Consider the following 27,343-nt stretch of genomic DNA (forward strand, 5'->3'; position numbering starts at 1 on the left):
AAATTTCCAACTACTGGGGTGATTCTTCTTTGTTTCCAACTTTTGCATTCCAATCACCAGTGATAAGCAATATATGCATGTTCGGTCAATTTCAGACTGCAGAAGTTGATAAAAATCTTCAATTTCCTCATCTTTGGCTTTGGTGGTTGGTGCGTAAATTTGAATAATAGTTGTGGTTACCCTACAGTTTATTTTCTTCCTAAGTTTAAAACAGTATGTTCTGTCTTTATATCCTTTTGACTTCCACTCCTTTTGGAAGTTCTGGAAGTATACTATTTATTCCCTCATTCTGCATTGTAGGCGTCATCACAGATTGACATCTCTGGTTCTCTATTTTTAGTCTTGTAGGTTTATTTCATTTTAGAATCTGGGTCTGTATCTGGGTTAGTCTCTGGGTGATGTTATATTCTTTCTTAACCTCAGGTTAAGATGTTGTTATTTCTCTGTCTGAGGGACTCCCTTCAGCATTTCTTGTAAAATTGGCCTGGTTTTACAAATTCCTTTCATTTCTGTTTGTCTGTAAATGACCTAATTTCACCATCATATTTGAGGTATAAATATAATTCTTTGTTGGCAAGTCTTTTCATCCAGGGTTTTATAAATGTCATTCCATTGTCTTTTTGCCTGCATGGTTTCTGCTGAGAAGCAAAACTTAGTTTTATTAGTTCTCCTTTGTAGGCAACACTTTGTTTTCTCTCAGAATTCTTTCTTTGTTTTTGGTTTTGGAATATTTAGTTATGATATGCCTTGGTGGTATTCTTTCGAGAGTCTATCTTACTTGAAGATCATTTTTCTTCTTAAATAGGTATCATCTTGCCTTTTATGAGGTTAGGGAAGTTTTCTGAGAACAAATCTCTGACAATTTTCTCTGTGCTTCTTCTTTTTGGAGGGGGTGTCTCTTCCTTTTCTGGAATTCTATCACATGTCCCACATAATTCTTAGGCTTTCTTCATATTCCTTCTTTCTCTTTTTTGATTATTTCTCTAATAGATTAATATGAAGGGATTTGTCTACAATTTCACTGATTGTGTCTTCCATTGATTCAATTCTATTTCTTTGCCTTTCCAATGAATTATTTATTGCTGAAATTGTGGTGTTAATCTTCTGAATTTCTAGTTGCTGTTTTTTTGTATTATTTCTAATTATCTATTTATTTTGTCAATTTGTTCTTGTATTATTTCCCTGAATTCTTCTAGAGTTTTGTCTGCATTTTCCTTGATTTTGTCTATGATATCCTTGGTTTTGTCTTTGTTTTCCTTGATCTCTTCCTTAATGTGTTGAAGAATCCTAATTAGAATTCTTTCATATTCTTTATCAGGTAGTTCCAATACCATTTCACTCTCAAGAAGATTTCTGGCTTGTATTTTGATTGCTTGCTTGAGCCATCTTGTCTTGTGTGTGTGTGTGTGTGTGTGTGGTTTTAAGTTGTCTGTTGTCTCTGAGACATTGTGGTATTAATGTATTTAATGCATTCTTATTCATTTTCTTAACCCTGATATTTTGTTTTGTTTTGATTTAATGTATTATTATTTTTTTAAAAAAATGTTCCCAGGGTAAAAAAAAAAAAAAAAGATGTGGCACAGAACAGTACAGGAAAGGAGATAAAACAAAGCAAATGTGCAGTTCAGGCAAAATCTGATCCTGTAAAGGGATTCTGAAGTTCTGCCTCTGAGCTGGGCTTTCATACCTCTTATTCTGAGGACTGCCTTAGGGGTACATCAAAGGAGCCCTGGTGTGTGCTCCCTGGGCCAGCAATGCTACTCTGGTTGCTTGTTTGGCAGCACTGGAGACTTACCACCTATCTCTAGGTAGATTTTGTAGTGGTAGGAATGTGGGAGAGAGTATTTGATGACTGGTCATGTAGAGCAGCTGAGGGCAGGCTGGGAGGCTGTTGGCTGCTTTCTTTCATAGATCCAGTGGTGCCCGGTGGGTGGGGTGGTAGTGTAGCAGGTATGGCTGGGTAGAGTAGCTGGCTCTCAACTAATGGAGAGAAAAGAAGGGGGAACTGAAAAAAGGAAAGGATGGGGAAGAGGGGAAGGAAAAAGAAAGAAAAGGGGAAGAGGGAAGAAAAAAAGTGGCGCAGCACTCGTGTAACCAGTAGCTGCCAAATGTGGCAGTGGCAGGAGCACAGTGCCTGATCCACGGGAGTATGTGCCACTGCTGCAGAGGTGGCTGGGCATGTGCTGCTCACCACGGAGGTGGTGGGATCATGGTGCCTGATCTGTGGGAGTGTGCACCAGGACCCCTTTTATGTACCCCTGGGGCAGCCTTCTGTCAAGGACTGATGAGTAAGAGGTATGAGAGCCCAGCTCAGAGTCAAAACTTCAGAATCCTTCTGCCGCATCAGGATTTTGCCCGAACTGCATATTTGCTTAGTAGTTTCTCCTTCCCTATCATGTCTTTCCTCATCTTTTTTTTTTTCCTCCCAGGAACACTTTTTTCATAAATCAATTATACATGAATCTTCATTCCAGGGTTTCCTTCCTACATAATCAGGGTACGTGCAGACAAACAGCATGCCAAACAACAGATAGATTTCTGACAACACTGACACCAAGCGATAAAATAATGTTTCAGCCTAAATGCATTCTTCTCCAAGTTCTGTTACTTTCAGCCAGAAGCCATCCCTGACCTGAAGTATAACTTCCCCCAATACACTTATATACCCACCTCCTGGCTTTCACACTTAACAGGCTGCATGCCTGACTGCTCCATTCAACTACGAACTCCTTGAAGTTATGGACTGTATCTTAATGATTGTTTGCATTTTAAATGGAATGGTTGAATGAACTACCCATTACTGAGTACCCACCAATCCCAGGAGGTCTGTTAGGTACGAGATGCACAAAAACCATGGAATGAAAGTGGCATTACATATTCCACATTCAGGGCCCAGGTCAAAACACATTGGGTGCTGTGCTACTGTAATTTTCTGATAATGCGTTTTGTATGGAAATATTTGCAATTCACATGAGATTGTATGAAATATAAAAAGACTGCAGGCATGGCTTCTTCCTTGAGGAAGCAGAAGGAGAAGGTGTAGATTATCTCAGAGGATTACAGCAGGTTGCAGGTAGGTTAAAATTAATGTGTAGATTCTCTAACACTGAGCATTAGTGAATTGTTGGAAAAATTGTTATGTCCCAATCTCAGTCATATTTAGAGGAAAAAGATTTTTTTTTTTTTGTTTTTTTTTTAAATATTTGCTAATCTTGTGACACTTTAAGTGCTTTACCAACCATAAATAATATTTTAGGACTTCTGACTTGTTCTGAGGGACAGCCAGACAAAAGATTAGAGAAAGCCCCCTTACCTGCTCCTCACACCAAGATTTCCTTTATAAAGCTACTCTGAGCTCTTAAAACATCAGCAAGATATCAAAGGTTTAGGAGAAAAAAAGCTTCATCATACCCTAGGGTCAGAGTTAACTGTTGGGGCTTTGTGAGGAAAGGTAATTAAGTCCCAGAATGGACAAAGTCAGGCAGAAGTGACAAATGAGACAAGTTGTGTGTGCCCTGCTTGTTATTGAGGCTAAATGCTGAATGAATTAATGACACAAGCTAAGAGTTAATCATGCCCTTTTAGTTTATCATGAAAGACAGCTGGATCATGCCTCTGAGGCAACGCAAAAGATTAGACCTATAATTGACTTAACAAGAAAAAGCTGTCATGCAACTCACTTAGCACTACTGCTTCTTAGGAGTGGCTGGGTGGTGCAGATAGGTAAGTGCTGAGCAACTAATGGAAAGGTTGGTGTTTCAAAGCCACTCAGCAGTGCCATGGAAGTGAGGCCTGGTGCTTTGTATCTAAAAGGTCATATCCTTGAAAAACCTATGGAATGCAGTTCTACTCTGCACACACACAGGGTCCTCGCGAGTCAGAATCAACTCAATGGCAACTGACCACAACTACTACTTCTTCAGACAGGGATAATGTTCTGTAAAACAAAAGTATGAAGTAAAATTAGATCTATTGCTTCCTTCAAGAGGAAGATGGAAATCAATTAGGAACCACCCGATCTCTGGACAAGATTTTCAAATATGGGTTTTGTATGTCCTCATAGAGCTGTTGTTGTTATGTGCCGTGGAGTCGGACCTGACTCATAGCGACCCCTCCTTGGGTTTCCAAGGCAGTATCATTATGGAAGTAGATTGCCCATCTTCCTTCTGAGGAGTGGCTGGTGGGTTTGAACCACCAGCCTTCTGGTTAGCAATCAAGTGCCTGGTAGCACTGTGCTACCAGGACAGGGATTGTAAATTTGAAAAGAGGCTTTGATTCTGTAGGAAGGTGCTATGGAGTTAGGAGAGAAGAATGCTAGCTATACCTAGAAGTAGAATCTTTGATGTAGTGAAATTATTCACTACAGATTAGTAAGTAAGCACAAGTAAGACTTTACTTACCTTGTTTATTGGATAATCTGACACTGATTACTCAATAAACAAAGCCCTCAATAAGACGGATTGACCCAGTGGCTACAACTATGGGCTCAGATATAGCAAGGATCGTGGGGCTGGCATGGTACCAGGCAGTGTTTCATTCAGTTGTACATAGGGTCGCTGTGAGTCAGAGATGACTTGATGGCACCTAACAACAACAACTGACATTGATTCTCTAAGAAGTAAGATAAAATCACAAACTGTAGCATGTAAATTAAACTTCACACAAATTATCCAAAGCTTCATTTTCTATTTTATAAATGTTCAGGGACTTTTTCCCAAAGTTTGTACATCTATCTAAGATGAATAAATTAAATAGGCTGTATATGGCTAATTTGTATTAATTAGATCTGTTGCTTATAAATAAACTACTTGAATTTTAGTTCTAGTTCTGCTATTGGCACTATTGGCACTCAGCACGTTGTAATGAATATCATAGGTTTGAAATGAAAGTTTTTTTAATGGAATCTAAACGTACCCTAAAACACCTCACAATGCTATTATGAAATGATGCAAAATTATTATGCTCAAAAGTAACAATATTATCTTGAAAATTTCCCAAATATTGTATAATTATGATTCATTTCTTTGATAGATGGCAAATATGTAGCAAGAGGGCCAGCTTCCCATGTCCATAGCAAGATTTATTAATTATCTCTCTGTCATTCATTCCTGCTTATCCCAGTTGAATTCTCAGAATCCTTTTTAGCATAATGTTGCAACACAATGTGCCAACCAGAGAAATATAAGTTTAAACCTAATTTTCATTAGGTTTTAAAAGATTTAAGGTGTGTGTGTGGGGGAGGGGACTACTTAAAAGAGTAGAAAAGAGAATATTGAAGCCACATCTTTTCCCTATAATTGCTAACACTAACTAAATGCTTATTATGTGCCAAGTACTCTTCTAAGTGCTTCAACTCAAAATCCACTGCCCTATAGTCAACTCCCACTCACATGACCCTGTAGGACAGAATAGAACTGCTCATAGTTTCTCCAAGGCTGTAAATATTTGTGGAAGCAGACTGCCTCATCTTTTTTTCTGTGTAGTGGCTGTTAGGTTCAAACCACTGACCTTTCAGTTAGCAGCCAAGCATTTAACCACTGTTCCTTTCTAAGTGCCTAAAATGTTTTAATTCATCTTATTGTCACAAAAGCTCTGTGCAAGAGTTGATGTTAGTTTTCTCATCCATAGAATTGGGATAATGAGGTCTAGGAAAGTTAAGGAAGTTGGGAAAGAATGCACAGCCAGTAATCATCAGAATCAAGATTTAAACCCACATGTTCTGGTTCCTGACCGTACTCTGCACCACTAGGATAATGAGAACTTGGAGAAGAGGTAGATAATATATTTTGTTGTTGTTGCTATGTGCCATCAAGTTGGACCCGACTCACAGCGACCTCTCCTTGGGTTTCCGAGGCAGTATCGCTACGGAAGTAGATTGCCCCATCTTCCTTACGAGGAGTGGCTGGTGGGTTTGAACCTCCAGACTTCTGGTTAGCAGTCAAGTGCCTTAGGCACTATGCTACCAGAGCTCCTAGACAATATATAGGAACCAGAAAAAGGACAAAATTATTGAAATTCCAGAAAAAGGGAAATAAAAGGATAAATGAGAAGAGAAATAGAAAAAAAAAATTTATAAGTGATTTTTTTTCTAGGTTCACAACTATACTTTAAAAAATGTCTTTGATCATATATACATGTGTGTTCGTGTATGTATATAAGTTATACATGGCAGTATATGTGTGTGTGTGTTTATGTGTGTGTATTTTACTACATAGGAGCAATAATATGACAACATGCTAACATTTTGTGAAATACAAGAAAGCACAGTAAATTTTGACCTTTTCCAATGATTCTCAAGGATAGCCCATTTTCTGAAAAAAAGTGAAGGGTAAATGTCAGCTGGCCAAATTACAGAATATTGAAAAGGTTAAAACAGAGCAATGTCATCATTCTTTCAGCCCAAGACATGATAGTAAGTAAATGTACTTTATTCTGAAGAAACTGTTCTTATGGTAATGAAAGAGTCTGTTTTCATGGGGCAACATGCAATTAGGACAGAAATGCAGGGTGGAGAAGTTCAAGATACACTTCATGAATGTGATCATCAAGTTTTTCTCTCATGAATTAGAAAAAACATTCATGTGGTTCTGTGCATTTCCTTGAGGACATGACTATCCAGTCCCCATTTACAGCTTGTTCCTACAGTTTGTCAATGGACAGTTATAAAAATTTTGTGACTTTCAGAATGGGCATTAAAAAAGAAGAAAGTTTTTCCCGGATTTTTGGTTCCAGGTAATGCTGTACTTAGGAAGTATTAAGACCATTAGGAATATATGATCTCCTGAATAGGAATAATCACCTTTTTCACTGAATAAGCTGACTATTCATTATATTATTTCCATGAAAGTTTGAAAAACATGAGTCAAAATCCCTATGATACATTAATACTAAATTAATTGATTATCCATAAAATGGCACTAATATTAAAAACCTATCTTAGAGTTGACCAATGTCTCAATCTTTTTAATTATTCAGTTGTATAACAATCTCTGGGAAAAATTGTTGCTACATGCAAGTTTTTTTTGTGATTTGTCAATAAGTATTATCATCAAATTCATCCTGAGGAAGTGTTTTAAACAGTGTAGAATGGGGAAACAACTACAGCTGTAGCTATAAACACAGAATAAGAGACAATTCAAGCAATCATTCTAACGATTTCAGAAAGAAAGATGCATTTATCTTAATTACTTAGGTCTTTCAGAGAGTTCATGGTGTACTTCTCACCTCAGCTCTTCACATGGAAAAGTAAAGACTATGTATCAATGTTGTACAATAACTGATGTTCAGCTATGCTTCAACTCCCATATAGTTTAGGATGCTTGTTGCAGTAATACACAGCCTTGATTGACTTACTCACTTGGAAACTTAATGGAGTACATACAACACAGGATTCTTGAGTACAGAACAGGAGTCTGGATCAGGAATTCATATTCTTCTCTGCTTCTCCATTGACTTAACCTGTGCTCTTTACATCAAAGTACAAAGACTCTAGACCAAATCCAGCACCGATCAATCCAGAGCTGCAGGGATGACTATTCTGGTAGTTCAGTTTGTGTGTCAACTTGGCTGGACCTGGTTGAGTGGCTGGGCAATTGGATGTGTAGTATTATTCCCCATATGAGACTGGTAATCAACTCCATGGTGGAATCTACTGTGAGCAGCTGAGTAGCTGCCTTAGGGAATATGATCTGCTTCCTGTATTTAAGCAGAAACCTTGGGGAATGGTCTCAAGCTTATGGCACACTTGGGCCCTGCGTGTAGCCATGTCATTGTTCAGCAGCCTGCCATGATCTGCTGACCTGAGGACTTACAACAGACTTGAATTAATGGCCTGCCATGTAGTTTGGTAACATTGGGACTGTGCTTTTTTACTTGCCAACCTTGGGCTTCTCAGCCTCAGCAGCAGCCAGCAGCTGTCTGAGTGAAGAAATGTCTCTAGCTCCAGTGGGCCAGGAGCAGGAGGCAGAGCTGGACCCCAAGGTTGAGGGGCTTTCACCCAGCCCCTAGAGTCTGGCACTTTGAACTCGGACTTAAAGCCTCCAAACTGTGAAAGAATAAACTCCTGTTTGTTAAGGCTATCCCATTTGTGGTATATTCCTATCAGAGCGGCACTAGGTAACCAGAACAAGTACCATGGTTTTCTTAACTCCTACTTGGCACATAGTGATGAGGGGAGGTTTCAGAATAAAGATGAAGACTATATTGGTTGTTGGAATCTGGAGTGATGTGAGTCATGCTTAGAAGGCACTACTTGGAGAAACTTCATCTGTGGTGGGTGTCTTCTTTGGCCTGAAGATTGGTACTGGCAGTGGTTATATTAGGGAGCTGGTAAGTCAGTCTGTCTGATTGGCAAAAACTGACATATAATCTCTCCATATTAACTGAGAATTTGATTTATTTTCAATACTCACATAGTGATAAGTTCCTTTATTAGTGGAATCATTCTAGATGGGTAGAACAGACTGCCCAACTGAAATCAAAGTATTTGCCCCTGAGTCAGTCTGCTTTCCTCACTAGCTATGGCCTTGGAGTTAAATGCTTCTTTCTGAAGAGCTCCTTGAGTGCCCCATACTCATGTCCAATGCTTTACCTTGCTCACACTGTCCTAATCTTAAATACGTATCTCCATATTTTACTTTTTTCAATACCTGCAATCCTCCTGAAGTCAAATCTCTTTATGCACAGCCTTCCTTGTTGTTTGTTGTTGTCATGTGCCATAGAGTCATCTGCGACTCATAGCGACCTTATGTACAACAGAATGAAACTGCACAGTCCTGTGCCAGCCTCACGATCCCTACTATACTTGAGTCCATTGCTGCAGCCACCATGTCAATCCATCTTGTTGAGGGCCTTCCCCTCTTTCATTGATCCTCCACTTTACCAAGCATGACATCCTTCTCCAGAGAATGGTCCCTTCTGACAACATGAGCAAAGTAGGTGAGACAAATTCTGGCCATTCTTGCTTCCAAGGAGCATTCTGGCTGCACTTCTTCCAGGACATATTTGTTAGTTCTTTTAGCAGTCCACAGTACTTTCAGCATTCTTTGCCAACACCACAACTCAAAAGCATCAACTCTTCTTTGGTCTTCCTTATTCACTGTCCAGCTCTCACATGCATATGAGGCAATTGAAAATACCATGGCTTCAGTTAGTCTCATCTTAGTCTTCAAGGAGATCTCTTTGCTCTTCAGCACCTGAAAGAGGTCTTTTGCAACAGATTTGCCCAGGGCAATATGTCTTTTGATATCTTGACTGCTGCTTCCTTTGGTGTTGATTGTAGAACCAAGTATTATGAAGTCTTGGACAGTTTCAATCTTTTCTCTATTTATTGTGATGCTGCTTATTGGTCCAGTTGTGAGGATTTTTGTGTTCTTTATATTGAGGTGTAATTCATACTGCAGACTGTAGTCTTTAATGTTCATCAGTAAGTGCTCCAAGTCATCCTCACTTTCAGCAAGCGAAGTTGTGTCATCTGCATATCTCAGATTGTTAATGAGCCTTCCTCCAATCCATGTTCTTCTTCATATAGTCCAGCTTCTTGGATTATTTGCTCAGCATACAGATTGAATAAGTATGGTGAAAGGATACAACCCTCACACGCTCCCTTACTGATTTTAAACCATACACTATCCCCTTGTTCTGTTCAAATGACAGCTTCCTGGTCTATGTATAGGTTCTTCATGAGTACAATTAAGTGTTCTGGAATTCCCATTCTTCTCAATGTTATCCATAATTTGCTATGACCCACACAATTGAATGCCTTTGTAGAGTCAATAAAACACAAGTAAACTTCTGGTATTTTTTGCTTTGATCCAAGATCTAGCTGACATCAGCTATGATACCCCTCACTCCACCTCCCCTTCTCAATCCAGCTTACATTTCTGGAAGTTCCTTGATCGATGTTAATTGTATCTTTCTGCATTTGACATGTAACCCAGAATTTAGGGTGATTGGGTACAACTCATTTTTCCTCACCTAAAGTTAGAAACACAGCTGCATAAGGAGAAAACCACATTGCAATAGGATTGGTCAAGGTAAGGTGAGGCCTCTGCAGTGAGATGGATCTGGGCTTCATTCTTGGCCCTGACACTGTCTTTAAGTCTAAATTACTTAGCCTGTAAAAGCCACAGTTTTCTCATTTCCAACATGGGGATATTAATAATAATAAAAACAACCAAACACACTGCCGTTGAGTCAATTCTGACTCATGGTGACTCCCACTGGGCTTCCAAGGTAGTAAATCTTTATGGAAGTAGATTGCCCTGTCTTCCTTCTGTGGAGTGACTGTTGGTTTAAACTGCCAACTTTCTGGTTACTCAAATGCCTTAGGCACTGCCCCATCAGGGCTCCCTGGTGATAATAACGGTATTTATTTTAAACAGTTGTTGCAAGGATTAAGTTAGATTGAATTAGATAATGCATGGAAAGCTCATATCACATGCGCACATGGTAGATGCTCAGAAAACATTTCTTATAGTTGTATTAAGTCCCATTTCTCGGCTTGGTTGCAAAGTCCTTGAGGTCTGACACTCATTTTTCTATTCCTTTCAGTCTCTGGCAAACTTTTGAGACAATAATAACAGATCCTGTGATTCATTTACTATACCTAGTAAAATCAATTTGAATTGTGCTATTTCTCAGTTTCTGCATAAGGACAGCAGCAAAGAGTAAAAACAGGCATGGATATCCAAACACATGGACATTTTAGTTCATTGGTAATGGGTTTGCAGTGAGGAGTGGGCAGGAGCAGGTTCATGGGAAGCAGCTGTGTGGTCAGGGTGACCACCAGACATTTCTGCCTTTTCCTCTTAGTACCTCAACCTCCAGAAAATATCAGTGTCAAATCAGAAGGGAGAAATCTAACACAGAGAACAATTTGGATAAATACACTTCAACTTATTAATTACCTTATTCCAAAGTTATAACTGTGACATGAATAGAGACTTTAAAGCCAGTGATCTTGAGACTTCTATCAGGCTATGACCATCTTTGACAATATGCCTTTATTAAGATTTTATTTGAATTTTTAAAACCTTTCTTCAAATATAATGGATCTTCTTTCATCTTCCAATTAAAATGATATTAGGATATCCCAACTCAGCTACACTTTGAGGAAAATTCATTGACTTCAGGACATATTGGTTGTGAAAAATAACAGGTATCCCTTGGAGGGTAGTGCCCTTTACTGAAGAACTCATGGTCATGCCTTGGCATTACCCTAAACATCATAACTTGGCAAGTCAACGCAACTTAAAAGACACCAATATATTTTCTAGAGTCTTCTGGATCGAGCTCACGTACTGTCACAAACAATCTTTGGGATCAAGGCAAAGCTCTTGCATGGCACAGGACACAGGTTTTGTGAATGCTAGGTTATTTTAATTTTCTGCAAGTGCATTTGGCATGAGGTTGATTTTTACAACTTCTGATTCAAATATTGTCACAAAACATTTGAAAACAGACCTTTTATGTAGCACTAAGTAACTTCTCAATAAGCAATACCCACATACAAAATTGCTGAATAAAACTTTCAGCCATATTTTCTGAACTGGTTACATGAAAGTTATTTGATTTAAACTAAGTCAAGTTTGGGGCTAAACAGATTTTCTGTAACAATTTGATCTTTTAAATGAAGCTAAAATGTGCATTTAAAACCTCCCTTTATTGAATTAGAAGCAGCACTTCCAGATAACGCTCAGCATTATCTAAATGCCTATGATGGGCAGTTGAATAGATGCCCCTTCATTTTTCTTACAGATGTTTCAGATATTGCCTCACATCATCAGAAAGTAGTAACACCCTCTTGGTGAAAGCTCATGAATACAAATTGCATATATATATATATATATATATATATATACATATATATATTTTCCAGAAACCAAACCCACTGCTGTCAAGTCAGATCTGACTCACTGACTCATAGCAACCCCACCTTGGGTTTGCAGCCTTTTGGTTTGCAGTCAAATGCCTTAGGCACTATGCCATCAGAGCTCCTACGCATACACATACATGTATATATATATATTATATATGCTGTTGGCGCACATATTATATGTGTGTGTGTGTGTGCGTGTGTGAATTGGTATTATATATGTATGGAGGGGGTTAGAACAAACTTTGAAAGAGAGAGAATTATTGCAAGTTTCCATAATTTTACTTTTCCCCTTTTGTATTCAATAGCTATATGTGAAAATACACTTACTAATGCCCAAAAGGCACAAAACTGCTATGACTGGGCAAAATAACCACATTTTTATCATGGGTTTGATACTTCCCCAATAAGAGGCTCTTATTTGTCCATCAATTTTTCAGTCACAATAAAAAATTTTAACAAAGAGTTTTCAAGTGTCAACTTTAACTGTAAACCTTTCAGGCAAACATTTCATGTGTGTGTGCACATGCATGTGAGTGCATGCACACATGTGCACATACACACACAAGGAAACACTTCTTCACTGTTCATTGTAATGTTTTCAAAGAGATGAACCAGAGAATTTAGGAAATACTTAAGCAAATTTTTCACAAAGCATATAATTTGGGGACTGAGGAGGAAGATGATGATTAAACAACATTATCTGAATAGTCACAGATTATATTTTTGCCAGATTTCAGGGCTGCAAGTCACCAGCAGGTAGTCAGTGGAGCAAAAAGAAGGGGCCTTTGATTTAAACTAAGGTGACTGGAACACACAGGGAGTGTTGGGTCTGTCTTGACTAACAGAGAAGATTCCCAGGCCTACACTGTGTGGCAATCACATCATTATAATAGTTACACCCAAGAAAGCAGTTCATAAAACAAGCACCAAACAAGTGGTCATGATTCTCATCATAATCTGCAAACTTTCACCTGAACAATAACATTTAATCAGCAAACATGTTAAATATTAGGGTTCAGAATGATAGAAAGACCCAAGTTATCTAAACTTTTTCTTGCGGAAAAGAAGGGCAGATTGGCACTTAAAAAAATAAATTGGAAAATAATATAGTTTCAAGTGGACAAATAAATAAGAATTTCTAACAGTTTTGCATTATCTATTGTTTTCTTCTTGATTTGGTTCCACTGATAATTTCTCTCCAAGTTTTCTAATAAGTTCTGCTAAGTCTTCTGTATTCTGAGATTTTTCTTCAAGGAGTTCATAGCGCAGACTTGAGATGTCCTGTTTAATTTCCTTCAGTTCTCCTTTGAAAAAAAGAGTGATAAGATGTTAACTATAACTATATTATGCAAAGAAACCAGTAATTCTAGGACAAGTTGAAAGCAGTCCTAATTGCACACTTATCTGTATTTTGAAATCTTTCAAAGGAAAAATACCTTCCTAATGGAGCAACAACAACAACAACAAAATGGAGCAGGTTTCTATTTTCTCAATGAAGTATATGTCAGTGAAGGAGGATGTTATAGCAAAGTTATAATGAAAGTCCTCCCAAAGTAAGTGAAAGATAAATGTTAGTGGTGAATGCTGCATCGTTGAACCAACAGTTCCTTGCCTTTTCTCAACCACATCCTCATCCCTATGAGCTCCCCAGAAAAAATAGTTATCTAGCAAGTGGTCTCTGTCCTGAACTGTGGAGAAATAGCCTATCCCCAAGGATTTAAAGGAATTAATGGTTGATGACATTCTTTCTTCAGTTCCTCTTGAAGCTCACCCTTCCACCCATCTCTCCAGCTCTCTCTCAGCTCTGCATTAGGCCTAATCATCTGGCTCACTCCCAGGGGCCTATTTGTCCCTGTGTTCAACTCACCTTCATTCACCTCATCACTCTCCTTATCTATCTGGGCTTGCAGTACATATCTTTTAATGAGCCTCTTCATTATTTTCTAGACAGAGAAAGGAGAAATACATCTCAGTTTTACTTTCATGTGTCAAAAGAAAAAAAATTGATCAACAGGTCAATTTTTAGAGTAAAAGGTTTATTAAGAAACCACTTCCAAAGAGGGAGAGCCTCCTATTGGAAATGGTGAGGGAGCTTGAGTTTACACAGTTACAACATCCTTTAAAAGCTTAGATGAGCAAATATCTTGCCCTATGCATTGATTGGTTAATCACATTAAATTTTCCTTTTGTTTTGGGAAAGTTGGTTACTGAATGCTAAACTGGTCTATATTGTTTGGATGAGCATTGTTAACTCATTGCTAACACCTACTGCTAAGGAAACTTGGCCTACACTTCAATTCTGTGTAAAGTTTCTGTTTCTTGGCAATGGACTTATGACTAATTTTGGTTTGGCTGTTGGCCCAGGGAAGCCATTTTAACTCCAGATCTAAGAAAATTTTAACACATGACAAATCTCTCATTCAGAATAAGTTTGAGTCATCCTCCCTTTGGTAAGTACTTTGGAAATGATAATTATCAAAGGTTAAGATGATTTAGCTGGCAGAGAATACACAAAGTCTACAAGCTTTTTCTTTTTAATATGATTTTCACATCACTTGGGCCAATGACTCAAAAGTTAATTCTTGAGAAAAATAAATCAGTTTAGAGAAAACATATAATTTCCTATGTCCACTGCATGCATTTTCTTTAAAAAGTAGTAAAATAATACATGCCCTTTCATTTAGGCAGTTTAAAGACATGTAATACTGCATGTAGTGGTGAGAAATTAGTCAAAAGTACACATTTTTGTTTTTCTTCTCACCAAGATATGTACACAATTTTGATTTTAAACTTGCTAATAATTTTGGAGTCATTAGTTTCAAAGTAATACAATTTCTCCATATATGTGTGGCTTTTACTATGTACACTATAGATCTTAATTATTCATGGATTCTGCATCTGCTAATTTGCCTACTCAGTAAATTTACTTGTAACCCTAAAATCAATACTCACAGTGCTTTCTCAGTCATTCAAAGATGCTCTGTAAGGGCAAATACAAATTTGAAATAAAGGAAAACAGAGAGAAGCTTAATTTTTCCCTGTTGAACAAAAGGGAAGAGACTTCACCTTCTCTCCCTTTTCTTAGAGCATTTAAATTTAGACTATAACTTCTTTCTCTGTCTCTTTGAAATGCATGTAAATCTTTTTAAAAGCTAAATAAGCCTCTTGCTAATTTTACAACCCAGGAATGCTTTCTCAAAGACCTGGAAGTCATCTGTTTGAAATGTAATCAACTAGGAAGAAACACCCATATCTCCCAGTTTCCTGGGAACCTAGGAGCCTACTTTCAGTTGGCTTTTGATTCCAAGTTACCTCTGGTTATAAACACATGAGGAAATTTTCCCCCTTTTTTGGATAGGGGAAGCTCTTGTGGCTATCCCAATTACCAGGTGAATTTAAGATGAGCTATGAAGGAGCTCTGGTAGCATAGTGCCTAAGGCCCTTGACTGCTAACCAGAAGGCTGCCAGTACAAACCCACCAGCCACTCCTCGGAGGGAAGGTTGGGCAATCTACTTCCATAGTGATACTGCCTGGGAAACCCAACCAGGGGTCGCTATGAGTTGGGTCCAACTCGACAGCACATAGCAACAACAACAACATGTATGAAAAATAGTTCTGTCAAGTCCTCTTACATGAGAACTAGTAATTGCGTGGGCACTGGTGGTTCAGTGGCAGAATTGTCACCTTCCATGTGGGAGATTTGGGTTCAATTTCTAGCTAATACAGTTCATGAGCATTCACCAGCCATTTGTGAGTGCAGGCTTTTGTGTTGCTATGATGCTGAACCTACCACTTGTCTATCAGTTTGTCATACTGTGGTGGCTTGTATGCTGCTGTGAGGCTGGAGGCTATGCCATCAGTACTGCAAATACTAGCAGGGTCATCCATGGTGGACAGGTTTCAGTGGAGCTTCCAGACTAAGATAAACTAGAAAGAAGGAAAGAGCCATGCACTTCTCAAAGACTTGGCCAGTGAAAACTTTATGAATAGCAGTGAAACACTGTCCAACATAGTGCCAGAAGATCAGTTTCCACAGCTTGGAAGTCTCTTGAAATATGCTTAGAGAAGAGCTGCCTCCTCAAAATAGAGTTGACATTAATGACATGGATGGAGTAAAGCTTTTGGACCTCCATTTACTGATGGGGCACAACTCAAAATGGGAGGAAACAAATGGAAACATCCATTAATAATCACAACATGGAATGTATGAAGTATGAACCTAGGACAATTGGAAGTTGCCAAAAACGAAATGGAATGCATAATCCTAGGCATTAGTGAGCTGAAATGGACTGGTTTGGGCCATTTTGAATTAGACAATGATATGATCTACTATGCCAGGTATGAAATACTGAGGAATGGTGTGGCATTCATTGTCATAAAGAATGTTTCAAGATCTATCCTGAAGTACAATGCTGCCAGTGATAGGGCAATATCCATATGCCTACAAGGAAGACCAGTTAATACTACTATTATTCAAATATATGACCAAAATCTAAACCCAAAGGTGAGAGAATTGAAGACTTTTGCCAACTTCTGCAGTTTGAAATTGACCAAACATTCAATCAAGATGTATTGCTTATTACTGGTGATTAGAAAGCAAAAGTTGAAAACAAAGAAAAATCATTGGTAGTTGAAAAATATGGCCTTGGTGATAAAAATGATGCTGGAGAATACATGACAGAATTTTGCAAGACCAATGACTTATGCATTGCAAATATCTTTTTTCAACAATATAAATGGTAGCTATATGTGTGGACCTCACCGGATGGAATACACAAGATCAGATTGGCAACACCTGTGGAAAGAGATCATGGAGAAGCTCAATATTTTCAGCCAAAACAAGGCCAGGACCTGAATGTGAAACAGACCATCAACTGCTCATATGCAAGTTCAAGTTGAGGTTGAATACAATTAAAGGAAGTCCACAAGAGCCAAAATATGACCTTGATTATATGTCATCTAAATTTAGAGAGCATCTGAACAGTAGATTTAATGTATTGAGCACCAATGACTGAAACCAGATGAATTGTGGGACGAAATCAAGAACATCATCTATGAAGAAAGCAAAAGGTCATTAAAAAGACCTTTCATGAAAGGAAGAAAAGACCAAGCAAAATGTCATTAAAAAAACCTTTCATGAAAGAAAGAAAAGACCAAACTAGGTGTCAGAAGAGACCCTGAAACTTGCTATTGAGTGGAAAGTAACTAAAGCAAATGGAAGAAATGACAAGATAAAAGAGCTGAACAGAAGATTTCAAAGAGTAGCTTGATAAGACAAAGCTAATTATTATAATGAAATATGCAAAGACCTGGAGTTAGAAAACCAAAAGGGAAGAACATGCTTAGTATATCTCAAGCTGAAAGAACTGAAGGAAAAATAAAAGCCTTGAGTTGCTATATTGAAAGATTCTATGGACAAATTATTGAATTATGCAGGAACCATCAAAAGAAGATGGAAGGCATACACAGAATCACTGTACCAAAAAGAATTAGTCAATGTTCTTCCATTTCAGCAGGTGGCATATGGACCAATGGTATTAAAGGAAGAAGTTGAAGCTGCAGTGCAGGAACTGGCTAAAAATACTTTAGGAATTGACAGAATACCTATTGAGATATTTTAACAAATGGATGCTGTGCTGGAGGCACTTACTCATCTATGCTAAGAAACCTGGAAGGCAGCTACCTGGTCAAGTGACTGGAAGACATCCATATTTATAACCATTCCAAAGACAGGTGACCCAACAGAATATGGACATTATCAAACAATATCATTAATATCACAGGCAAGTAAAATTTTGCTGAAGATAATTCAAAAATGGTTGCTGGAGTATATTGACAGGGAACTTCCAGAAAAGCAAGCTGGTCTCAGAAAAGGACATGTCGTGAGGGATATCACTGCTAATGTCTGATGGATGTTGACTGAAAGCAAAGAATACCAGAAAGATGTTTACTTGTGTTTTATTGACTATGCAAAAGTGTTTGATTGTGTAGATCATAACAAATTATGGATAACATTGAAAAGAATGGGAATTCCAGAATACTTAATTGTGTTCATGAGGAACCTGTACATAGGCCAGGAGGCTGTCATTCAAACAGAACAAGGTGATATTGTATAGTTTAAAATCAGAAAAGGTGTGTTTCAGGACAACCCTGAATACTTTCACCATACTTATTCAATGCATGAGCTAATAATCCAAGAAGCTGGACTATATGAAGAACAATGTGGCATTGTTGGACAAAGACTCATTAACAACCTGTGATTTGCAGACAACACAACGTTGCTTGCTGAAATTGAAGATGACTTGAAGTACTTACTGATGAAGATTGAAGACTACAGTCTGCAGTATGGATTATACGTCAACATAAAGAAAACAAAAATCCTCACAACTGCACCAATAAGCAGTATCACAATAAATGGAAAAAAGATTGAAGTTGTTGAAGATTTCATACTACTTGGATCCACAATCAACACCAATGGAAGCAGCAGTCAAGAAATCAAATGTCATATTGTACTGGGCAAATATCTTGCAAAAGTGCCAAAGTGTTGAAGAGCAAAGATGTCCCTTTGAAGACTAAGGTGCACCCAACCCAAGCCATGATATTTTCAATAGCCTCTTATGCATGTAAAAGCTGGACAATGAATAAGGAAGACTGAAGAAGAGTTGATGCTTTTGAGTTGTGGTGTTGGCAAAGAATACTGAAAGTTCCATAGACTGCCAGAAGAACCAACAAATCTGTCCTGGAGGAAGTGAAGCTGGAATGCTCCTTGGAAGCAAGAATGGCCATACTTCCTCTCACCTACCTTGGTCATGTTGCTAGAAGGGACCATTCCCTGGAGAAAGATATCATGCTTGGTAAAGTGGAGGGTCAGCAAATAGGGAGAAGACCATTTATGAGATGAATTGACACAGTGGCTGCAATGATGGGCTCAAGTATAGCAAGAATTGTGAGGATGGCATACAACAGGGTAGTGTTTCTTTCTGTTGTACATATGGTTGCAATGAGTCAGCACTGACTCAACAGCACCTAACACCAACAACATGATGCTGAACAGGCTTCAGTGGAATTTCCAGACTAAGAAAATTGGAAGAAAGGACTGGTGATCTATTTCCAAAAATTAGCCAATGAAAATCCTATGGATCACCATGCACTAATCTGGGGATGATCATTGGGATGGTGCAGGATCTGGCAGGGTTTTGTTCCATTGGGTATGGGTATCATGAGTTGGGATAAACTATATGGCAGCTAACAACAACAGTAATTGTTTATCTTGAGAACATATATGACATAAGTTATATCTGCTTGTCTGTATAAAAGGGTAAAATTCCTTTTGTCTTTGCAATCTTTTTTAGTAGATTACCTGTGATGCACACCACATTCTGGCTTAATAGTTAATCAGTAATAAAATTGTTTTCTTTTTTTTTCACTTTTGTGAAGAGTTTAGTTGGGTTGGCAGGAGATGAGAGTTTGTTTTAAATTATGCTTCCCCAGCAATGCACACACACACGAAACAAACAACCTCACTGCTGCTGAGTCGATCCTGATTCATAGTGACCCCTCCTTGGGTTTCCAAGGCAGTATCTCTATGGAAGTAGATTGCCCAAACTTCCTTCTGAGGAGTGGCTGGTGGGTTTGAACCGCCAGCCTTGTGGTTAGTAGTCAAATGCTGACAAAACAACCAAAAATCTGAGTGGCCCTACATGCAACATTCTCATCTGAGTCGAACAAGGTGACACTCACTCAGCCTTTTGTTTCAGTTCTCATACTGAAGACAAAGATTCTTTTTCTGGTCTATTTAGTGCCATATTTCATGTATTTTTGTTCTTTTCCTTGGTGATATCTCTGTTTAAAATGGCCCCAAGTGTAGTACCAAAATGCTATTTAGAGCTTCTAAGTGCAAGAAAGCTGTGACATACTGTCATCGATTGAATTGTGTCCCCTCCAAAATATGTGTCAACTTGGCTGGGACATGATTCTCAGTGGTATGACAGTTATATAGTGATATAAACATTCCCCATGATGTAATCTGATGTGATCAGCCAATCAGTTGTAAGGGGATTAAGGTGAGTACAACACCCTTACTTAAATCATAGCTCTGATCCAATGTAAGGGGAGTATCCCTGGGGTGTGGCCTGCACCACTTTTTATTTTACAAGAGATAAAAGGAGAGAGAAGTGAGCAGAGAAGGAGGGACCTCAGAACCACCAAGAAAGAAGAGCCAGGAGAAGAGCGCATCCTTTGAACTTGAGGTCCCTGTACTGAGAACCTCCTAGACCTAGGGGAAGAAATGCCCAAACACACAGAGACCTCCAAGGAACACCATGCCAACAGATGTTAAAAGGAGAGAAGGACCTGCCTTCTAAACTTGAGCCAACAGAGAGAGAAGCCTTTCCCTAGAGCAGGCACACTCAGTTTGGACTTCCAGATCCCAAACTGTGAGAGAATGCATTTCTCTATGTTAAAGCCATCCACTTTTGGTATTTCTGTTATAGTAGCACTAGACAACTAAGATATATGCCTTATGGAAAAAAAATAACATGTGTTACATAAGCTTTGTTCAGGCATGACCTATAGGCTATGAATTCAATGTTAGTGAATCAGCTGTATGTATTAAATAAGGGTTCTTTAAACTAAAACAGACATAAAACAAAGTTATTTATGAATTGGCTAATAACAATGTGACCAGAGGCTCTTAGGAACCTAAAGGTGTGTTTCTCCTTGAGCAATTTTCGTATTAACTAGTTCAAAGTTTGCAACTACCATATAGAACAACACTCCCACAAATAAGAGAATCAACTGCATTTTTCATAATAATTAGGAGGCTCAGCATGCACTAAGGAAGTTCTGGATGGATATATAACTAAACCATATCTTATGACCTAAGTTTAAAAATTAAATGATGGGCAGGAAAATTCTACTTCCAGGAACTTATTCTAAGGAGATAAGTTGATAGCTGGACAATTATATTCATAGTCAAGTACTACTTATAATAATAGAAAAAAAATCCCTAAATATCTATTAGTAGGAGATTTTTATAATAATCATATATTTATACAAGGGAATACTATAAATCCTAAGAGCCTCTGGTCACATTTTTATTAGCCAATTCAAAAATAATATGAATATTTATTTTAAGAAGATAAAAACACAAGCTATAGACAATTAGTAATACATGTTCAAATCTATGGCAACAGGTTTGGTTTTGGTTTATTAATTCATTTATGTAAGATTACATATACTTTTACTACATATACTTTTTAATATTAAATTAAAATTAGATTACATGTACTTTTACATATACTTTTTAATATTAAATTTAAAAAAAAAAAAGTCAAAACAGTTACCACCCAGTCTATTCCAACTCACAGCAGCCCTATGCATTTCAGAGTAGAACTGTGCCCCACAGGGTTTTCAACCACTGTGATCTTTTGAAAATAGATCTCCAAGACTTTCTTCCTAGATCCTTTCAGTTAGTAGCTAAGAGCTTAATATTTGCATCACTCAGGGACTCCATGTATTAGATATATGTATATATAAATATAAATATGTGCATATATATGAAAAATATGTAAAATTCTAGACATACATATAATCCTCCAAAAGTAAAGGGTCTCTGTGTCTCAGTGGTGAGATATGAAGTGCATTTTACCCTCTTCTTACGATGTTTTTATAGGGTTAGATTTTTTATGTTGGATTCATGATGCCAAGACTTCATCTATTTTGTTTAGTTATGTATCTTCTGCACTAAAGAGTACCTAAAATCAAAAACAAACCCACTGCCATCAAGTCGATTTCAACTCATAGTGATCCGCATTGGGTTTCCACGGCTGTAAATCTTTATGGAAGGAGATTGCCTTGTCTTTCTCCCATGGAGTGGCTAGTGGGTTTTAACCAAAGACCTTCTGGTTTACAGCCAGATGCCTTACCCATTATGCCACCAGAGCTCCTTAGAAATTACCTGGCACATGGCATTTAGTCAATAAATAGTTAGTGAATTAAAGCATTATTCTGAGATCCAGAAACAAACCTATAAATTCATTTTTATTTAAAAAATAACAATTTGAAAATACAAAAATTACAAATAACTAGCCTTATTCCTTTAAAATATCAGGCTTACCTGATATTGTCTTGGAGGATTATTGAAACTATTTAGATGGAAATCTTCTGAGCTCCTTATACTAGATTCCTTACTGTGTCCAAGCTGTAATTTTAAGAAGAATTAGACACGTTTTAATATTCATTTAAAATAATATAAGATGTTTTATTTGTGTTATACATGGAACTAATAAATATCTCTTTTTTGTTTCATATATATATATATACAATTTCATGTTAGATTAACTTATTTAGCATTCTGTTAAATCAGTGACACTTCAGGAGCATTCAACCTTTCAATGGCTATTAGAGGTTGTGTAAGAAGTCTCTCAGATTCTGTGGCCTTTAATTATGCTGGCATAAAGTCATGCTTTGCCCTTCCCATAGCCAGAGGGTAAAGGGAGAGTGAGAAGCCGTGAGTAAAGAAGGCAGTGATCACTGAAGTGCTGGTGATAAGGGTCCAAAAGGACAGCATGATTGATAAAGATATCGACAAGTACAGGAGAAGCTGAAGAAAATATTGAATAAATACCAGAGTAGGTTTTAGTGTAAGATAGAGTTCAGGTGCCAATGAAACACTAACGACCCACTTGATTTTTAAGATCTGTACAGGATTCTGGGAGCTCTGGTAGCATAGTGCCTAAGGCACTTGACTGCTAACCAGAAGGCTTGGTGGTTCAAACCCACCAGCCACTCCTTGGAAGGAAGGAAGGTGGGGCAATCCACTTCCGTAGTGATACTGCCTCGGAAACCCAATGAGGGGTCACTATGAGTCAGGTCCGACTCGACGGCACATAACAACAACAACAACAACACAGGATTCTGTTCGGACAGCCCTTTCCATATAATATATATGCCTGAACAGGCAAATCAAGAATTAAAGCAATCTTCAATAAAGGTAGTAATATAGTGTGCTAACATTCCAAGAAGGTATTTAAAATCATTTTCTAAAGGGAAAGGAAAGTTTTATACAGGAGTAAGTAGGAGAATCTAGCAAAACAGAACAGTTCCAAATTTGTATGCTTTTGGTGCAAATGCATCTGTAGTTAGTTGCTCTTGAGTTGATTCCGACTTATGGTGACCTCATGTGCAGAACCGGACTGCTCCAAAGCGTTTTCAAGGCTGTGTCCCTTCAGAATCAGATCACCATGACTGTCTTCTGAGAGTCCTCTGGGTGGGTGCAAACTACCAACCTTTTGACTGACTGTAAAAAGCGTAACAATTTATGCCACACAGGGACTCTCCAAATGCCTCTAGAATACATTTAATTAGGCAGTACAACTATCTTCCATAGGAAGAGATGGTTCAAGACAGCATTCAAAGATAGTCATGAATCTTATATAGATAGTTCTTCAAAGAAGCACATCATGCAAGCAAACATTCTTGAACTAAGCTAGCCTATTGTTTGGGTTAAAGAAGACCTCAAAGGATACTTTTGTTTTAAGGTTTAAAGATTATCTCAGAGCAATACTTACTGGAGTTCAGCCAGCCTCAGTGGCTCTAGAAAATCTGTATTCCATGAGAATTTTAAATTCTGTTCTGCATTTTTCCAAAGGGAGAAGTTTTAATCACGAGCACTCATATGGGGCAGTTGGGAGGAGCAATGTGTATCTATAGCCAGTGAGAGACTGGGTTACAAGATAATAATGGGTTTTTATCACAGGAAACTCTATAGGACATGTCTGGGAAAGCTAATTAGAGACTACAACCATTGAGAGAACATGTGACAAGATAGTCATGGCAAATTTAGAAACTGTGTAAAAGGACAACTAGGGAAAAATTGATAGATGTTGAGGCAGCAAACTAAGTAGGCCACAGATGGGCTTCACAAGAATGTGCTTGTAGGCCATTAGGCCTATACACCATTTGAAAACTTTACAATGAAGGAATAATTGAAGAAATAATTATTTAAGAGGGAACGAGACAAGAAACATAGAGAATATCCTAGAAACCATAAGGAAATACAGTAATAGGCCCTGAGTATAACTTCTGAGGAAGTTGCATTTGCTCAGAGACCTGAAAGATTAGTAAAATGTAGTTGGACAGTGGGGATTGGGGAGAGAGAAGTTCTAAGATGCATGGAACCATAGAGAGGACAGGGTGTTTGAAGAGTCAATGTGATCGTAGCCCAAGAGTGAGAGGGGAAAGTAACAACTAGTCAGCTGATATATTAGGGGCCAGATAACAGTAGGTTGAATAGGCCCCATTGAGAATTTTGAACTTCTAAAACCAATGTGAATTCATGGAAGGATTATAAACAAAAGCATGATTTGATCTTGTATGTATTTTTGCAAGAATATCCTGGTGAGACTATGGAGAATTGAATGGAGAGAGAGGTCAAGATCAATGTGTCAAGAAATGCAGGCCAGTGCCAGAATGGTTTGAGGAGGGGGAGAGAATGTGAATGTGCATTCACTGGTTTTCTTTTCTGTTGTATGCATCAAACTCCAGGTTCAGGACAGAGTTTGACATTTATTGCTCTAGACTCATTTCGGACTTCTTATTTCTCTTAATTTCTCTCCAGCATTAATACACATAATACTAGCATGATTTAAAGTATTTTTTGTATTTTAGGATTACTGTAGCAATGCCAGTGGAATTATAACAAAATTCATACACTACTAATTATACACATGCTTAGAAATCTTAGCATTAACATGCAATACCTCTGTAATTGTTTAAACTCATAAAATATAATAAAGCAACAGGAGGCCTGTTGTGTAAATATTGTACATAAGAAGGTCAGCTTTTGGTTCCTCTTACAGTGTCAGACAGGTTAATTGATCTGATAATTAGTGGCGCTTACGAAACGAAAGATGGAGAATCCTTGGTCTCATTCTACTTTTTCATTGCTGAGATAAACAAAAGAAATGGCATAAGAAAGGTGATTAAACCAGCTGGTTGGTAACAGAACCAGGGACTCTTTCCTCCTTCTCATGCTGTCTCTTGTTAGATATTGTCTGCAGAAATAGTTTGCTTAGACTAAGATATAAGAAGGGGAGCTCTGGTAGCATAGTGCTTAAGGCATTTGACTGCTGACCAGAAGGCTGATGGTTCAAACCCACAGCCACTCCTCAGAAGGAAGGGTGGACAATCTAATTCCATAGTGATATTGCCTCAGAAAACCAAGGAGGGGTCACTATGAGTTGGGTCAGACTCGACGGCATATAACAACAACAACAAGATATAAGAAACACAAATGAAGTTCCATTTCTACTCATACACAGAATTGAGCACTGTGTAATCAGGAAACTTTGCATGAAAGGAAAAAAAAAGGGGGTGGTGGTGGAAACATGTCCATATACAGCATAAAGGAATATGACATGTGTGCTGTAGATCCTGTTGGGCTGAGGCCACCATTGATTCCCACCCAACTCAACACCACAATCTCCAGCTCCAACTCCTAAGAATGAAATCAATCTTTGAAATCTGACAATCAGTTCTTCTTCACAACTAATGTTATTCCTATTTAACTAGAATGGAATTATATATTTTTAAAAATTCCTGCCTCTCTTGAAAGGACCTCTGGTGGTGTAGTGGATAAGTCATTTGACTGCTAACAAGAAGGTCAGTTGTTCAAACCTGCCAGCTACTCCATACAAGAAAGATGGGGCAATAGACCTCTGTAAAGATTTACAGCCTCACAAACCCAGTGAGGGTTGCTATGAGTTGGAAACGACATGATGGCAGTGAGTTGTTTTTTTTTTTTTTTTTAACCTCTCTTAAATATTCAATACATAATCTTATTTTATATCTTGAAAAATACATGGGACTTAAAAAACAGCAATAATTATAGTAGAGAATTTTGTCATTAAGATAACACTCTGGAATAAAAACTGTCTCTTGTAGTACATTTGGGAAAAAAATGATAATTAATATTTACATTTCCTGGTGGTTCAAACTCACCAGCTCCTTTGAGGAAGGAAAGATCTGGTAATCTGTTCCCATAGATTACATCCTTGGAAGCCCTATAGGGCAGTTCTAATCTGTCCTATAGGGTTGCTATGAATCATAATCAACTCCACAGTACACAACAATAATCCTACACCATCTACGTAAAGTTCAGTGGGGCTGAATTGAAATCCTTTCTTTAACTTCAATGTCTTGATATTTTAAATGGCCACATGCTGAACTAAGGCACTCATTCATTCATTTACAAGTGTTTCTTGAGTGCTATATCTATGTAAGGTGCTGTGCTATGTTCTAGGTCTTCAACGAGTAACATAAACAATTAAGAGTCTAGTTGATTCTAATTATAGGGAAAATATGGTCAGGCTGTTAAGATCCACAAAAACAATATTTGTTGTTGTTGTTATTTGCCGTCGAGTCAGCCCTGACTCATAGCGACCCTTCCTTGGGTTTCCGAGGCAGTATCACTATGGAAGTAGGATTGCCCAACCTTCCTTCCGAGGAGTGGCTGGTGAGTTTGAACCGCCAGCCTTCTGGTTAGCAGTCAAGTGCCTTAGGCACTATGCTACCAGAGCTCCTAAAAACAATATACAATTGTCAAAATATTTTTTAGATAGCCTTTTTTTCATGTACATATTTATCTTTATCACCTTCTTCTAAAAATGTCAGCAAAATGTCCCTATGTTCTTACTTATTCTGACTTGAAAAATCATTAAGATCAAATTGTACCATTCACTCGATTAAAAGAAGCTGTAGTTCTCAAAGGATCCCTGGTGGTGCAGTGGTTAAGCACTCTGTAGTAAAACAAAAAGGTCAGTGGTTCAAACCCACCAGTCATTTAGCACAAGAAAGCTGTGGCAGTCTGCTTCTACAAAGATTTACAGTCTTGGAAACCTTATTGGGCAGGTCTACTCTGGGGTCATTGTGAATATAGGGTCACTATGAGATTGAAGACTACAGTCTATGTTGCGGTTGTTCTTGTTATGTGCCGTTGAGTCAAACCTGACTCATAGCGACCCTTCCTTGGGTTTCTGAGGTGGTATCACTACAAAAGTAGATCGCCCAACCTTCCTTCCAAGGACTAGTAGGGATTAAACCTCAATACAAAGAAAACAAAAATCCTCACAACTGGACCAAATAAGTAGCATCACAATGAATGGAGAAAAGACTGCGGCTATCAAAGACTTCATATTACTTGGTTCTACAATCAACACCAATGGAAGCAGCAGTCAAGACATCAGAAGACGTACTGCATTGTGCAAATCTGCTGGAAAAGCCTCTCTCAAGTGCTGAAGAGCAAAGATGTCTCCTTGAAGACTAAGGTGCCCCTGACCCAAGCCATAGTATTTTCAATCACCTCATATGCATGTGAGAGCTGGATAATGAATAAGAAAGACTGAAGAAGAGTTGATGCTTTTGAGTTGTGGTGCTGGCAAAGAATGCTGAAAGTACCATGGACT

The 27,343-nt window shown here is 38.1% G+C and overlaps 1 protein-coding gene across 1 annotated transcript in view; it reads right to left on the reverse strand.

The window, feature by feature from the left end:
- Positions 1 to 13,030: 13,030 nt before the first annotated feature.
- TRPC6 (transient receptor potential cation channel subfamily C member 6) overlaps positions 13,031 to 27,343 on the reverse strand; it is a 175,528-nt gene continuing 161,215 nt past the window's right edge. The window contains exons 11-13 of the mRNA XM_007938083.2: positions 21,997 to 22,080; positions 13,746 to 13,821; positions 13,031 to 13,182 (exon numbers count right to left, since the gene is read on the reverse strand). Of these exons, the coding sequence (XP_007936274.1) occupies positions 13,031 to 13,182; positions 13,746 to 13,821; positions 21,997 to 22,080 (312 nt within the window). The remainder of the gene's footprint in view (positions 13,183 to 13,745; positions 13,822 to 21,996; positions 22,081 to 27,343) is intronic.

Source organism: Orycteropus afer, unplaced genomic scaffold (assembly GCF_000298275.1).
Source record: "Orycteropus afer afer isolate SDZICR_OR568_19922 unplaced genomic scaffold, OryAfe1.0 scaffold00047, whole genome shotgun sequence".
In the NCBI taxonomy this organism is placed as follows: Eukaryota; Metazoa; Chordata; class Mammalia; order Tubulidentata; family Orycteropodidae; genus Orycteropus; species Orycteropus afer.